The sequence below is a fragment of the Psammomys obesus genome, unplaced genomic scaffold, assembly GCF_907164565.1.
Source record: "Psammomys obesus unplaced genomic scaffold, mPsaObe1.curated_primary_1811, whole genome shotgun sequence".
Classification (NCBI taxonomy): domain Eukaryota; kingdom Metazoa; phylum Chordata; class Mammalia; order Rodentia; family Muridae; genus Psammomys; species Psammomys obesus.
The window spans coordinates 54,448,546-54,465,128 of NW_026585504.1; the positions used below are offsets into that span (position 1 = coordinate 54,448,546).

Sequence of the window (16,583 nt, forward strand, 5' to 3'; positions counted from 1 at the left end):
TCACCTGTCTGATTGTATTTTCCTCTTTTTCTTTTAGTTCCTTCAACTCTGTTTCTTTTATTTCTTTCAGTGATTTAATTATTTCTTCTCTGAAGGCCACAAACTCTTTGGCTACATCTTCCCGTATTTCTTCTCGGATGGCGATAATCTTCCTCTAATTCTTTACGTATTTATTTGTTTCCTCTATTAACCTCTTCATTAGCATAGATGTAAGGTCATCTTCTTGATTTTTTATTATGCTGCGTTGTCCAGGACTGTTAGCCCCTGGATGGCTGGATTCTGGAGATCCCATATTGCTCTGTCTTTTGTTGGTTGAACTTTTACGCTTATCTCTACCCATTGGGCTGATTTAGGTGTTGGCTGTTAGTTTCTGTGCTTCCTGGAGTTGAGGTATCGAGAATCCCCTTGGCCAGAAGATGATTTTTCCTGAAGGAGTCCTCCTCTGCTTTTTGGTTATGGTCATTGTATGGCCAGTGTTTCTCAGGAATTGCCACTGCTCACCTCAGTGAGTAGTAGCTGTGGTCTTTGTTAGGCAAGGGGGATCTCCTCTTACCCATAGAAGTTCTCAAGACAGCTGCCCCACTGCTGAGTTTCTTGTTATAAATTTAGTGAGCTGCTGCTGTTGTTACAGTTTTCCAGGTACAGTCCTCTTGAAGAACCTGCTGATTCCCTAGCTGTGGGGTTTTCTCCCAACAGGAAACTCAGTCTGTTATCCTGGGGCACACAGTTCTGTCCGGGAAAGTGAGAGGTGTGCCCAGCAAGTCTCTGGGCCAGAGGCTGAGTGCTCCGCTCTGGGCCTGGAGAATGTGCACCTAGGTTGAGTTGGTGCCTAGGGGTGCTGCTCTGGTCTGGAGGCTGGGTGCTTCACTCTGGACCAGAAGCTGTGTGTCCCTGTCTGGGATGTCAGCTGCAGGCACTGCTCTAGTCCAGACGCTTTGGGTGTAGCCCTCTTGAAGGACCACGGATTCCCACAGTTTTGTCAGTCTAGCTAGGGATAACTGGTTGATCCTTGGCACAGTATCTGAGGGCTGCTGTAATGGCTCTCTGGCTTTTGTAGGTCTGAGGATGCAGCTGTGTTTCCCAGTGCCCTAGGCGTACTCAATAATGGAGCCTGAGCACAGCGCTCCTGCCTGCATTAGAAAGCTATTGCCTAGAGACTGCGTGAATCCAGATGCGTGAATCCAGAAAGTCTTTTGGTGCTGGGTGTCCTGAGTGTTAGACCTGATGATTTCCCCTGCTGGGGGTTTCCTCTTCCCAGAGACACCCAGTCTTTGCTTTGAGGACCGCTGTCTTGTCTGGGGTGGCGATTAGAACCCACAGGCACAGACACCCGCCTGTGGCTCCACCTTTCTGGCCTTTGGGAGCCTGGGCGTCTGCCTAAACTGGATAATTTTCCTGGGACTTTTCAGGGTGGGGGTGTTGGCTGAGTGCTCTGAGATCAGACCAGCCATTTCCCTCCCTGTGGGTTTGCACCTGACAGTGAGACTCAGTCTGTGGTGCCCTGGTGCCCTGGTGCCCATAGTTCTATTTGAGGCAGCAAATCAGGTGCACAGGCAGGGCTCTGTGCAGGCGCCTGGGTCCCTGGCTCTGGCTCCCTGGCTCTGGCTCCGGGCTGGCTCCTGGGGCACCAGCGGAACCGAAGTCTTTACCAGGGGATGTCTGAGTGACCTAAGGTCGGGCCCCATCATTTCCTGCTCCGTGGGGTTATCTCTCGATTGGAAAATCCAGTCTGTGATGTTCTGGGCTCACAGTTCAGTCTGAGACAGTGACCAGATCTCGCTGGCATGTAGCTCTGGGCTGTCGACCAAGCGCCTGGTGGAACCATGATCTCTTCTGTGGTTTAGCAAGGTGAGTTAAAGCTGATTGAATCCCCCACTGTGGGGTATCCTCTCACCTGTGAAACACAATATCTTTTATTTTATGGCCGTGAGTTCTGATTGCTGGTCACTGTGCCAATCCTGCTGTGCTGCTACTCAGAATGAGAGTCCTCCTGGCGCTGCCATCTTGCCCCCGCCTGATCCCTCCACATTCAAACTAGTCCTTTTTCTACTTTCTTTTTTTTTAAACTTTAATTTATTTATTTAATATTAATTATAGTTTATTCACTTTAGCTGTAGCTCCCTCCTTCATTCCCTCCCACCCTCCCTCAATCATCTTCTCTTAAGCCCCTCTTCAAGTCCACTCATAGGGGAGGTCCTCCTTCCCATCCACCTGACCCTAGCTTATCAGGTCTCATAGGACAGGCTGCAATGTCCTCCTCTTGGCAAGGCTGCTCCCCCCTCAGGGGAACGTGATCAAAGAGCCAGCCACTGAGTTCATGTCAGAGACAGTTCCTGTTCTCATTAGTAAGGAACTCACTTGGATACTGAGCTGCCATGGGCTATATCTGTGCAGGGGTTCTTGGTTCTATCCAAACATGGACCTTGGTTGGAGTATAGGTTTCAGAAAAGACCCTTTTGCCCAGATATTTTGGTATTGTTGTTCTCCTTTTGGAGCTCCTGTCCTCTCTAGGACTTACTGTCTTTACCTTCTTTCATAAGATTCCCTGGACTCTGCCCGAAGTTTGGTTATGAGTCTCAGCATCTGTTTTGATACACTGCTAGGTAGAGTCTTTTAGAGGCCCTCTGTGGTAGGCTCCTGTTCTTTTCCTGTTTTCTCCTTCTTCCAATGTCCATCCTATTTGTCTTTCTGAGTGAGTATTGATCATCTTACCCAGGGTCCTCCTTCTTGCTTAGCTTCTTTAGGTGTACAATTTTTTATTGTTTTATCCTATATTATAGGTCTAGTATCCACTTATAAGTGAGTATATACTATGTGTGTCTTTCTGCTTCTGGGATACCTCATTCAGGATCAGGATGATCTTTTCTAGATCCAACCATTTGCCATTCATGATTTCCTTGTTTTTAATTGCTGAGTAGTATTCCATTGTGTAAATGCACCACAATTTCTGTATCCATTCCTCAGTTGAGGGACATCTGGGTTGTTTCTAGCTTCTGGCTAATACGAATAAAGCTGGTACAAACATGGTTGAACAAATATCCTTATTGTGTACTTGAGCATATTCTGGATATATGCCTAGTAGTGGTGTAGCTGGATCTTGAGGAAGCACTATTCCTAATTTTCTGAGAAAGCACCAGATTGATTTCCTAAGTGGTTGTACCAGTTTACATTTCCACCAGCAATGGAGGAGGGTTCCCCTTTCTCCATATCCTTTCTAGCATATATTGTCACTTGAGTATTTGAACTTAGCTATTCTGATGTGTTTCAGTTGAAATCTGATGATTTGCATCTTCCTGATGATTAAGTACATTGAGCATTTCTTTAATTGATTTTCTGCCATTCTATATTCCTCTACAGAGAATTCCCTCTTTAGCTCTGTACTCCATTTTTTAATTGGATTACTTGATTTATTGCGTTTTAACTTCTTATGTTTTTATATATTCTGGGTATTAGCCCTCTGCCAGATATAGGGTTGGTGTAGATCAGTTGATAAAGACAGTATGTAGGTTGTCATTTTGTTCTGACAGCAGTATCCTTTGCTTTATAAAAGCTCTTCAGTTTCATGAAGTCCCATTTATTGATTATTCAGGAAGTTGTCTCCTGTGCCAATGATTTCTGGGCTCTGCCCCACTTTTTCTTCTGATTTACTGTGTCTGTGTTTTTTTTTTTGTTTGTTTGTTTGTTTGTTTGTTTGGTTGGTTGGTTGGTTTTTTTTTGTTTTTGTTTTTGTTTTTTGAGGTCTTTGATGTTCTTGGACTTTATTTTGTGCCTGGTGATATATATGGATCTATTTGCATTTTTCTAGACATTCATTTAGATCAGCACAATTTGTTGAAGATGCTGTCTTTTTTCCAGTGTATAGTTTTAGCTTCTTTGTCAAAAATCAGGTATTCATAGGTTTGTGGGATTATTTCTGGGTCGATTCCTTTAGCATACTGTTTCTATGCCAGTACCATGTAGTTTTTATTTCTATTGCTCTGTAGTACAGCTTGAGATCAGTGATAGAGATACTTCCAGAGGATCTGTTGTTGTACAGGATTTTTTTTGCAATTCTGGGCTTTTTGTTTTTCCATATAAAGTTGAGAATTGTTCTTTCAAAGTCTGTAAAGAATTTTGTTGGTATTTTGAATCTGTAGATTGCTTTTGGCAGTTTGGCCATTTTCACTGTGTTAACTCTACTGATCAATAAACAAGGAAGATCTTTCCATCTTCTGATATCTTCTTCTTTTTCTTTCTTCAGAGACCTAATTTTTTTTTTTTAAACAGGTCTTTCACTTGCTTGGTTAGAGTCACACCAAGGTACTTTATGTTATTAGTAGGTATTGTGAAGGGTTTTGTTTTCCTAATTTCTTTTCAGCCTTTTTGTCTTTTGTATACAGGAAGGCTACTGATGCTTTTGAGTTAATTTAGTATCCAGTCACTTTGCTGAAAGTGTTTATAAGCTGAAGGAGTTCTATGGTTGAATTTTGGGGGTAGCTCATGTATACTATCATGTCATCTGCAAATAGTGATACTTTGACTTCTTTCTTCCCGATTTGTTTATCCTTGATCTCATTCAGCTGCCCTTTCAACTTTCATCATCTTTAACTTTAATAATGCAATGATTTTCTTTAGTGTTATTTACAAATGGGTGGGGATTTACAAGTTCTGAAGGAAACTGTTATTCAGGAACCATAAGCAGTATAGAAATCATGGTGGGTTAAGGTGTCTTAAGTGCCTCACATTGTCTGTCAGGGTGTTTGTGGGGCAAATATTGTGTAGTACTTATATGGGTTATCATAGCTCTTGTGAATTTAAGAGTGCAAACACTCATGCTATGCCCAGAATCAGCTTAGGTGTCCATTGACTGTGTTGCTAGTCTCTTTGTTTTCCCATTTCCTTAATGTAAAATGGTGGTGCTTAAATCTTTTCTGCAAGTGTCCCTGCCTTTTAACTGTGCATCATTCTACAATACAAAAGCACAGGATATTAATATATTAATTTTCCCAATCTCAAGACTATTTTGGTCCCATGGTTTTGTCCATCACTGTTCATTCATGTAAGTGCCTGAACACTTGAGGTGAAGTGTCTGCAGATTCAACCATGGTAGTAGTTATAATCCTTAGAGCCTTCTTTATGTACAATAAGTACTTCCTTTTTGCAGGTGAGGAAACTGAGGCTTTGAGAAGAAAGGTAGCTCAGCACACAACCAAGCACATTTTAGATCATCTGAATGATGAACATGTTATCAGTTTTGTTTTACTGTGGCCTGAACAGTCAATAGGGCTGGTTTTGTCAGCGTTCAGTTGGCCATTCATAAAGGAGTGTCCATAGACAACAATTTTTTTTTTAAATAAAGAGACTGGCTGTTCATGTCCAATTCTTAATGCAATTTTCTGAGTAAACATGTCAGTGCTTCAGTGCAGCTGAAAGGCATGTGGGACAAAGTACAGGACAGATTGCTTTCATAAGCAACATTTTTTCCCTCCAAATGCTCCCTGAATTGTCCTCTGACCAACTTTGATCCTTTGAAGAATGATATCAAACAAGTATGATCATATTTTCAAGTGATGTATCAAAGCTCAGGGAAGGCAGACGACTCTGTCAATGTTTTATGAGAAACTTCAGAAAAAAATGTTTCGAGTCTACAAAGACAGTTCAGCCAGTCAAGATGCTTTCCACCAAAACTGACCGTATGAATTCAGTTCCTGGGATCCAGGTAGGGAGGGAGAAACTCAACTAGCACAAATTGTCCTTTGACCTCCACATGTGCACCCCCCCCATACACACATGTAGCCAACTAAATATATTAAAATTTATATAGCTGGTATTCAGTTAATTTGAGCCCTGACTGCAATAGGAAGCTCTCTTTGCCTTGCAATGGCTCTGGCTTTGTCCATATCAGTAATGTGACACTAAAGTAGAAGCAAAGTGTCTAAAGAATGAAGAAATGATGGGTATAGGAAGACTAGGAGGCTATTGAAGTGGATATGCTCAAAGCATATTATATTACTAAATAAAATTGTCCATGTTTAGCTGCAATGATTAATGTTAATTGTCACCGTGATGGGAATCCAGGTTCACCCGCGAGCAAGCCTCCAGGAACACCCAAGAGAGATTACAGAAATTAAGTTTACACTGAGAATATCTGGAACAGAATCCCTTGATTATAGTGGTTGGTGTGGGAAGACCCATTGTAATTGTAGGCAGGACCACTCTCTATTCTGGAGAACTGATCCTGGAGTACATACAGTACAGAAAACAAGCAGAGCAGTGGGATGTACTGCTGTGTTTCCTAATTGTGGATGTGATGTACCCAGCTGCTTCAAGCTCCTGCTTCCTTGTTTTCCCTGCCAGTATGGCCTGTATGCTTTAACTGTGAAATGAAATAAACCCTTTATCCTTTGAGTTGAGTTTGTCAGGTTATTTTATCACATCGATAAGAAGAGAAACTAAGAAAGCAACCCTGTGTAATTAAATAATTTCCCAGAGCCAGTGAATCTCAGTGATAGAGAGCTTGCATAGCATATGCTAAGTCCTGGTTTTGATTCTTGGAACTGTTGGTTTAAACAAAAACAAAACCATGCAAAAGCTTTTACTAACAACATGATACAAATTTTAGAAAAGTCAGAAGACTAAAATGACCTACTCCACCTCTGTCTGAGGATACATTTTGAGGTGTTCTAACATGTTATTTTTTTTCAGCTTTTTCCTCTGCAGTCACTCATCACCACACTAATTAATATACAGCATGTCTTTATTTGGCACAGACGTCCCATATATTTGGTTTGTCCCCTTTGTTTCTGAGCCTATTAAAGCTCAGAAGCTTTAATAGCTAAAGCTACTGAGCCTAATAAAGCAGAGAAGAAAGATGACCCTCATGGAAAAGCCCTTCCTGCTTCTCTTTTAGGCAACGGCTTGAATGATGGCCTATGGCATTCTGTCAGCATCAATGCCAGGAGAAATCGCATTACTCTCACACTGGATAATGATGCTGCTTCCCCAGGTCTGGACACCTCCCAGCTGCAGATTTATTCTGGGAATAGTTACTACTTTGGAGGTAAGTTCGCTAGCTTTTTTTTTTTTTTTCAAGTAAAGGGACAAGGAAATTATTCCATCACATTCTTTGTCAATTAGACAACTTTCCCCAAAGCCATGCATGCACACATGTGGGCACATTCAAGCACCAAACAGCGAGAAACCAAAACCCCAGACAACTATGCAAAAATAAGTTATCCCTAGGGCAGAAGGCTACTGGCACTGGGTTACATAACTCATGAAAAGAGATTCTTGTAGCTATGCCAAGCTTCGTAGTCACACTGGGAAGGAGAAACTCAGCTGAAAACACAGAGAAAAGGAGCTGAGAGTCAGCAAGTACCTACAAGAGGTACTTGAGTGGGAGGCACCACCTGCCTGCTGGGCCATTTCAGTCACTCCACTGCCACTTTACTTTGTGAGCCTCCTTTCCCCCTCCCCATGTCTTAGAGATCATCAGCACCACACAGGGTGACAGAACAAAATTGAGAGGAGCAGGTCTCCTTAGGGAAAGGAGAAGCCATTGCTGTTTCTGAATTGCTGCTCTTTCTAATGTTTCCTGAACCATTGCAACACTTCCAGTAACACAAACAAAAACAAACAGGGGTGGACAAAGCTTATGTGCCATTTTACCATTTTCATGAATGTACCAATGTTGAGTATTTTAATGGTATATTTTATTAAAAGAGATGGTGCCTACTTCTCTAGCCAGTGGTCTTTTTTAAAGAAGCCACATCTAACAGGAATGTAGTCTCCTTGGCTCTCTAATTCCCTGGACTCACTTTCTAGAACACATAGAATAAGCTCACTTTCAGAATTACACTGAGGAATAAACAAGAGAAGAATGCAGGCTTGTTGAAGCTTAGGGAAGGAGGGCTTGCTCAGTGTGTAAAAGTTACTGGTATCCACATAGAACCTCATATGCACCCAACCCCATGCACACTCAATTCTTCCATGGTCTTCCCCCTCCACACACCTGGGAAATGTCTTGTAGATGTGATCATGAGCCAGCCCTGCTCTACAGCTGACAGTTCCTTCTCACTTGGTAACTGAAGACAAGCATTGCATAATAGCATTCACTGAAGAGATAGCATGAGGACTTCATGGGAAAAGACATTTATTGCTCAAACCTGAGGACTTGAGTCTTATCCTTAGAACCTGTAGTGGGAGAAGAGAATGGGCTGTACAATTCTGTCTTGTGACTTCCATATATGCATGGCAGCACATGCATGCCTGCACTCTTTCTTGCTCACACATAGTGACAAAAATAACAAAAACAGCAATGAAACCTACATTGTAGTTACCTGGAGACTGCCACATACTAATCATAGACTCAACTGAGATGTAACCCAAACTCTGTAGTAATGTGACAGGCTTCAAATAGAAAAACAAAACCAAAAACAAACAAACAAAAACACCTCTTTTCACAGGTACAAAATAAATATTTAAGGTCTCTATGGAGAGGAATTGTGTGGAACAAGATCAATGAGGTTGGATTTTAACATGAGGAAGGGTCACAATCTATCACCCACAATCACCATTACATATCCAGAAGTATCATATCATTTTAAGTGATAATATGTCAATATAATAGATAATAGAGCTGTTATTTGTTGAAATAAAATAATCTGTAGGTTGGAAAGATGGCTTAATCATAAAGCACTTGCTATATCAGCATAAAGACCTGGGTTTGGACACATAGAGCCCTCTGAAAGCCAGACTCTGTAACACATGACTGTTACCTTTGTGCCACTTATACCAGCTCCCCTGGTGGATTCAGTGGGAAAGAGAAGATGCATCTCCAGACAAGGTGGAAAGCACCAACTCCTGTAGTTGTCTTCTAATCTATGTGCATAGGCTGTGGCACATGCTCCCTCACAGTCATGTATATAGTCAGCCAAAGACTAACAAAATCATAATCCGTGGGAGGCTGTAGAGACACAGAATGTATGGAACACATTCAAATGTGTGTTCAATGCAGCCCGATAGTGAAAGCAATTGAATGAGAACAAATTCTGAGCAATGCTTTCAACTACTAGCTCTTCATTCTATATCACATATGGTATTTCAGCAATGCAGAAAGAACCATGGTCAGGAATTTATTTCCAGGCAAAATGGCTTTGAGTTATCATGTTTAAATAATCATCTGAAATATCACAGAGACAAAATGGCTCTCCTCCCCCAGCTGGAATATTGCTAAATTCTTGGTGGGTTTCCAGGGGTGCTAGACATAGAACAGGAAGATTTATCTATGATTTGAGCAGTGTTTAAACAAACCTTATACACACAGACTGTAAACTTAAGGAAGGTGAAAAATGAGCTTCAGCAATAATAGTCAACTTACATAAATTCTCTCTACAGCTTCAATTAGAAGTTGCAGCATCTCTTCATTTTATCGTGTGTTGTGAGCTATTAACCAGCTGCTGGGCTTCAGCCCTGCAGTGACTGTCTGCTAGACATGGGTGAAATAATCCCCCCTTATTTATAGCTTATTGCCATGTTTTCAAGTTCACATTCCCATGTGCGTTAACCTATTAAAACCACAGAGATGGAGTTTGTAAGAGCACACATACCCATCTATCTGCTTAGTCTTCACCTGTCTTAATGAGGAGTAGGTTGGCCTGGCAGGTGATGTGAAATGGGAGCAATGCATTTTTATTTTTAAAAGAACACTCTTTAGGACTTGTGATAATAACCTTTCACATATTACAGCCTATAACTGTGTGCCCTTAAGCCCACAGTTTTCTTAATGTCTGGATTTGCTTTGCATAGCATGTCAAAAATCCTGCTTGGTTCCTGAGTGTACCTTTCACAGGAGCTAATCCTGCTAATACTCCACAATTAACCAGACAATTACGCTGCTGCCATCCATACCAGAACATAATTTCCTTAGAAATTGTAATTCAGAGTTGCACTGTGATTTTAGATATGTGTTTTGAGACAGAACCACCAACATTCCCAAGCACTTAGAATATGGGAAGTGTGTTTGAAAGATGTGTGAAAGATGTCATGCAAAGGAAAGACAAATATGTTTCCAGCAGCAAAGAAATATGTGTGTGTGTGTTTGTGTGTGTGTGTATGTTAGTGTATGTGTGTATGTAGCTGATTCAGTTGGTAAAGGTAAAATGCTTGTCATGCAACTGAGTTTGGACCTCCAGTACTCGTATAAAATGCTGGGCATGGCATGGAAGCCTTCGAATTCTAGTGCTGGCAAGGCTCAGATAAGCAGGCTCGCGGAGCTCTCTAACAACCCAGCCTACCAAAGTCAGAAGGCTCTGGGAAAAATGAAGAGGCAGTATCACAAAAAGTAAAGTGAAGAGGGAAGGCAGATCTCTGAAGCTCATGACCAGCTAATATAGATAAGTTGGTGAACCCGTGGTTCACAAAGAGACCTATCTCAAAGAATAAAATGGGAAGCGATATAGAAAGATATTCTGGTGTCAACCTCTGGCTCCTAAACATTACCAAATGAAACACACACACATTCAAACACACACACAAACATACATGGTGGGGGGGGGTTAAGATAAATGTTATACCAATTATATTCTCTTTGCCACTTTCTCCTTTATACAGTGACTGAGTATCCCCATTTTGCATCATTTCTGCCCCCCTCCTGATCTAGAATTTACAACAAAAGTGTGCCCTGTTATAAATATAACAATGCCCAAATAATTAGACTGCAGAGTTTTCCATCAATAGATTACCAATGCAATGACAGATCACTTCAGTGTTCTTCATCTTTTTTCTCTGTCCCACAGGGTGCCCTGAAAATTTCACCGATTCCCAATGCTTAAATCCCATTAATGCTTTCCAAGGCTGCATGAGGCTCATCTTTATTGATAACCAGCCCAAGGACCTCATTTCAGTTCAGCAAGGTTCCCTGGGGAATTTTAGTGATTTACACATTGATCTGTGTAGCATCAAAGACAGGTAATTATTGTCTTGTCTCCTCTGTTCCCCCACCCCTTCCCATTCTCACTGTTCTAAATATGAGTTTCTTTAAGCAAAATTCTAATCTGCCGACAGTAACCACATTAGATATAATTGAGTTGTCTAATGAAAAATATTTCTGAAAGGGTTTCAATCCTAGAGAAAATGGTTTAAATTAGTTGAAAGTCTCTTCATGTTGACTTGCAGCAAATGGGATATGCAAATTAAATCAAAATACAAATTTGTGAAAGATTAAAATTTTATGTATAAACAACACTGGATTACTTAGAAGTTAAGAGTAAAGCATAAAGGAAGGAGAAATTATTCTCCCCTAAACCATTTCATTCTTCACCTGTTGTGGGTAACTTTCCAATATTTTCACAAGGCTTCAGGAAATCTACAGCTAAGGCTTTGGCTGTGCTCAGCACAGATGTCCTCAATTGGAAATGACTGATCCTAACTGCCACCAACACTGCTCACCATTTCTTTAGTTACAAAGTGACTAGACTGTAGCTAGTGAGAATCAGAACTTTTATTCAACAACCCAGAGATCTACCTTGACATTCAGTTTCTAGTTGCATCTCTCTTGGGATTTGACTCCTACTATGGTAGAAGTTTCTAGATTTAAAGTCATGAAACCAAAGGGAATGGATGCTAAATTTCAACAGCATTTTGCCATGTTCCTTCTGTACAGGGATGCATTTTATAACTAACAGCATGTAATAGTTTTCTTGGCAATACATATTTCCCGAGAAGCCAGTAACTAATGACTTGCCTTGCAAATGAATTTGTCTTAGGTTCAGGAGACATGCTATAGCTCAGCTGATTCGCTATAATTCAGCTCATGGTCATGAAGGGAAAGCACATGGCTTCCACCCAGCTCGGGATGTGGACCTGGAATCATCACAAAAAGGGTCTTTCTGCTAGGAGATTTTATTTTCATGCTCTATATAAGAATTGACAAGGAACAGTATCATATTTAGCTAGAAACATAAGTTGAGAAAAAGGTAAGGCAGAGTTAGAGGAAATCAGGAGGTGAGTGTCCCAATCCAAGTAAAAAACGATGGAAAGCATCAGGTCCCTTTACTGGGAAACCCAGGAAATAAGCCATGCAGAACATCACTGTTTGCCAGTGTTGGAAATGAGCATTATAATTAGATGGAACATTATCCCACATTTCTGATAATATCATTGCACACAGGATCACCAACACACTACACTGACTTTGATCCATGTGCTTTTTTTTTTTTTTGCCCATTTGACCAGCTGGGAAAGTGGGTAATAAAATGTGTACTTCATTAAAATGTGCTAATTTAGAGGTCTGCAAATCAAAGCTATTATATGAAATGGATACAACCCACTTGTATATTCTTGGCAAGGGAGAAGATTCGAAATTCAACAGCTGGTGCAGCACTTTATGTATTACAGATCAATACAGGGACATTTGTCCACTGCAATATCCTTATACCTTAATATACCATCAAGAAAGCTCTCATTATTTTTGATTACATGAAAGCTATTGCCATGTACCCTGTACCATTACTTTTATGTAATTGTAGTCTTGAGTAATTATATTACATACATTTGTGTTTTGTTTGATTGTGTAATGCAAACTGTATTTTCTTTAGTGTGTAAATAATATATTTACCTTAAATTACAGTATTTTTCTAACAAAATTGAAAACTGTGTCCAAACCTTTGTTTGGTCTCTTGATGATTTAATTCACATTAGGTTGGAATCTGGAAGTGGGATGAGGGTTACAAAGGGAGGCGTTTCCTGAGTTCTGTGTTTGTTTTTAACTTTGTAATGAAGTTACAGTCATAATGAAAGTGCATATACATGCAAACTAGTACTAGCAATAGAAGAGAAGGAAGAACAAAAAGTGGTATAGGCACATAAAATAAAATCAGGCAGAGAGAGGAAAAACCTCAGAGCTCAAGGAAGCAGACATGGGGTGTTCTCTGGGACTCCCTAGTCATCTGGAATATCAAGCTATAGTTCATGAGAAACCTCCAATGTTCTACATTTCATGTGTTAATCACTGTGAACTGAAAGTGTGAGCCAGCTGGTATGAACTTGCCTGCCAGGGAGACATGGGGGCGGCAGTGGTAGGGATATCTGGCATGCTCTTCCTGCCCACACTTGTACACAGGCATGTATGCATGTGCATACATGCACATAATACCCCCAACACCCACCAAATAATGTGGGTAAGCCTTTGCTAAGACTGACAGAAGCATGTTTCTATGGAGCTTTCTGGAATGCCAGGGAAATTTTGGATGCCACAAGTCCCATTGACTGTGGACTACCCTCATACAGCAATACGACTGAGGAAGGTGCTTAGATATAATCCAGTCTAAGTCCTGAACATTCAGAAATGAACATCATGTGAAGGGTACAAAATTAATGATGCAATCAGGACCTACTGGCCTGATCTCTATTATTGTATGCTAAGATTTCCTTCTAATTGTTTTCTTAATTTTTATTTTTTATATTAATTACAGTTTATTTTCTTTATATCCCAGCTATAGCCCCCTCCCTCATTTTTTTCCAATCCACCCTCCCTCCCTCCTTTCCTCCCTACCCCTCTCTAATTCCACTAATAGGAGAGGTCCTCCTCCTCTTTCATCTGACCCTAACTTATCAGGTCTCATCAGGACTGGCTGCAATGTCCATCTCTGTGGCCCAGGAAGGCTGCTCCTCCCTCAGAGCAAGGGGAGGTCAAAGAGCCAGCCACTGAGTTCATATCAGAGACAGTCTTTGTTCCCCTTACTAGGTTATCCACTTGGATACTGAGCTGTCATAGGCTACGTCTGAGCAGGGATTCTAGGTTATAACCAAACCTGGTCCTTGGTTGGAGAATCAGTCTCAGAAAAGATCCCTGTGCCCAGATATATTTTGTCTTTGTGGAGCTCCTGTCCAATCCAGGTCTTACTAACACCCCTTCTTTTATATGACTCCCTGCACTCTGCCCAAGGTTTTCTTATGAGTCTCAGTATCTGCCTTGCAACAAATCAACTAATCCAATTAAAAAAAAAATGGGGTATGGAGCTAAACAGAGAATTATCTGTAGAGGAATGTAGAATGGCAGAGAAACACCTGAAGAAATGCTCAATGCCCTGAGCCATCAGGGAGATGCAAATCAAAACGACCCTGAGGTTTCACCTTACACCCTTCAGAATAGCTAAGATCAAAAACTCAAGTGACAACACATGCTGGAGAGGTTGTGAAGAAAGGGGAACCCTCCTCCATTGTGGGAATGTAAACTTGTACAACCACTTTAAAAATCAATCTGGTGCTTTCTCAGACAACTAGGAATAGTGCTTCCTCAATATCCAACTATACCACTCCTAGGCATATACCCAAAATATACCTCTAAACCTTCGTTTTTTTTTTCTTTAACTTTTATTAATTATACTTTGTATCCCTCAATAAGCCCCTCCTTCCTCTTCTCCCAATCCCACCCTCTCTTCCCCTTCTTCATGCATGCCCCTCCCCAAGTCCACTGATAGGGGAGGTCCTCCTCTCCTTCCTTCTGATCTTAGTCTATCAGATTTCATCAGGAGTAGCTGCATTGTTATCTTCTGTGGCCTGGTATGGCTGCCCCCCCATCAGGGGGAGGTGATCAGAGAGCAGGCCAATCAGATTATGTCAGAGGCAGTTCCTCTTCCCATTACTATGTAACCCACTTGGACACTAAACTGCCATGGGCTACATTTTTGCAGGGGTTCCAGGTTATCTTTATGCATGGTACTTGGTTGGAGTATGAGTCTCTGGGAAGACTCCGTGTTCAAATTTTCTGGTTCTGTTGCTCTCCTTGTGGAATTCCTGTCTTCAAGAGAGAGGACCCTGACTAAAATGCTCAATCCCCACTCCGAAAGACAAAGAGGATGGACACCAGAAGAAGAAAACGGGAAACAAGTTAGGAATCTGCCACAGAGGGCCTCTGAAAGGCTCTGCTCTGCAGACTATCAAAGCAAACGCTGAGACTTACGGCCAACTGTTGGGCAGAGTGCATGGAATCTTATGCCTCTAATCCTTTTGAAAATGTAAACCATTTGCTTTTTTTATAGGATGGGTTACATATAAAACATTGTACTCAGTTTAATCTGGCCAAATATGTCAAAAAAGACAATTTCTCCCTCCATATCTGATTCTTGTCCTAGCACATTTTCTAAGAAAAGCATGTGTCTCATTCTCTGGTCAAGATTCTTAGTTTCTCAGATTGAGAATAAGGAGCTGCAAACACAGAAGATTGGAAAACATGTTGAATAACCTCCACAGATTCCTGCTACATCCTCCCCGTGTGGGAGTGTGTTAAAAGCAGTTCATAGTATAAAAAGATTGCATTTGGGATAATACATATGTCTCAGCTCTTCTCTACAACTGAAAGCCTTTAGATCAGGTGCCAAGAAAGCCATGGTAAGGGCAATGCCCACACAATCTGAGCATCTCTCTCTAAGTGAGAAATGCAACAATATGGTATTATCCTTTTGTGTGTGAAATGGGCCAAAATCAAAACAGGATCCTCTCTGCTGTTTTTTTTTTTTTTGTTACTAATCATTTATTGTCCTGTTTTATGGAGGAAAAGGAACGACTGCATTTTACGTAGCAGTTACTGAATAAGCATTTTTAAAATATTACTTCCTTTAACTATTTTCACAGTCCTATGAAACTCAAGTGGTTTTCAAGTATGGCCAATGCACAATATCACAGTGCACAGTGTGAAACGAAATGAAGTCTCTGGGACTGTAAGATGGTTCAGCGGTTAAGAGCCCTCGCTGTTCTTGGAAAGGATGTGTTTCCTTCCCAGTACCCATACTGGTTGCTCACTACAACTCGTAACTTTAGCAGCAGTAGATCTAACTTCCTCTTCTGGCCTTCATGGGTACCTGCACACCCACGCACATAGTCCTACACAGACACACACAGAACTGAAAAACAAAGCAAATCTTACAAGAATGAGTTATAGATGAAATATGTAGGTGCTGACCTGCAACTGGGGAAGAGGCGTGCTTGCAATTTTAAAAATGCTGTTCTGTAAACAACATTTACATTTGAGGTGTCTGGAGTCTATTGTTTGGTAAGTGAGGTACAGTAGAGAACATTAAGAAAGCAGCCCTCCATAGAAACAGAATGGTGGATCAATGGAATCGAACAGAAGACCCAGAAATAAACCCACACACTTACGGACACCTGATTTTTGACAAAGATGCCAAAACCATACAATGGAAAAAAGATAGCATCTTCAACAAATGGTGCTGGTCTAACTGGATGTCTACATGTAGAAAAATGAAAATAGATCCATACTTATCACCCTGCACAAAACTGAAGTCCAAGTGGATCAAAGACCTCAACATAAAACCAGACACATTAAATCGGCTAGAAAAAAAAGTGGGGAATACCCTAGAACTCATTGGTACAGGAGAAAACTTCCTGAATAGAACACCAACAGCACAGGCTCTAAGAGCAACAATCAATAAATGGGACCTCATGAAATTGAAAAGCTTCTGTAAAGCACAGGACACTGTCATCAAAACAAAACAACTGCCTACAGATTGGGAAAGAATCTTCACCAACCCTCTATCTGACAGAGGGCTAATATCCAGTATATATAAAGACCTAAAGGAGTTGAG

At 41.1% G+C, this 16,583-nt stretch overlaps 1 protein-coding gene across 2 annotated transcripts in view; it reads left to right on the forward strand.

The window, feature by feature from the left end:
• LOC129672165 (contactin-associated protein like 5-1-like) overlaps window positions 1-16,583 on the forward strand; it is a 796,696-nt gene that overhangs the window by 454,324 nt on the left and 325,789 nt on the right. For both annotated transcript variants that reach the window (XM_055601463.1, XM_055601471.1), the window contains exons 9-10: window positions 6,890-7,039; window positions 10,776-10,947. In XM_055601463.1, coding sequence (XP_055457438.1) covers window positions 6,890-7,039; window positions 10,776-10,947 — 322 coding nt within the window. The remainder of the gene's footprint in view (window positions 1-6,889; window positions 7,040-10,775; window positions 10,948-16,583) is intronic.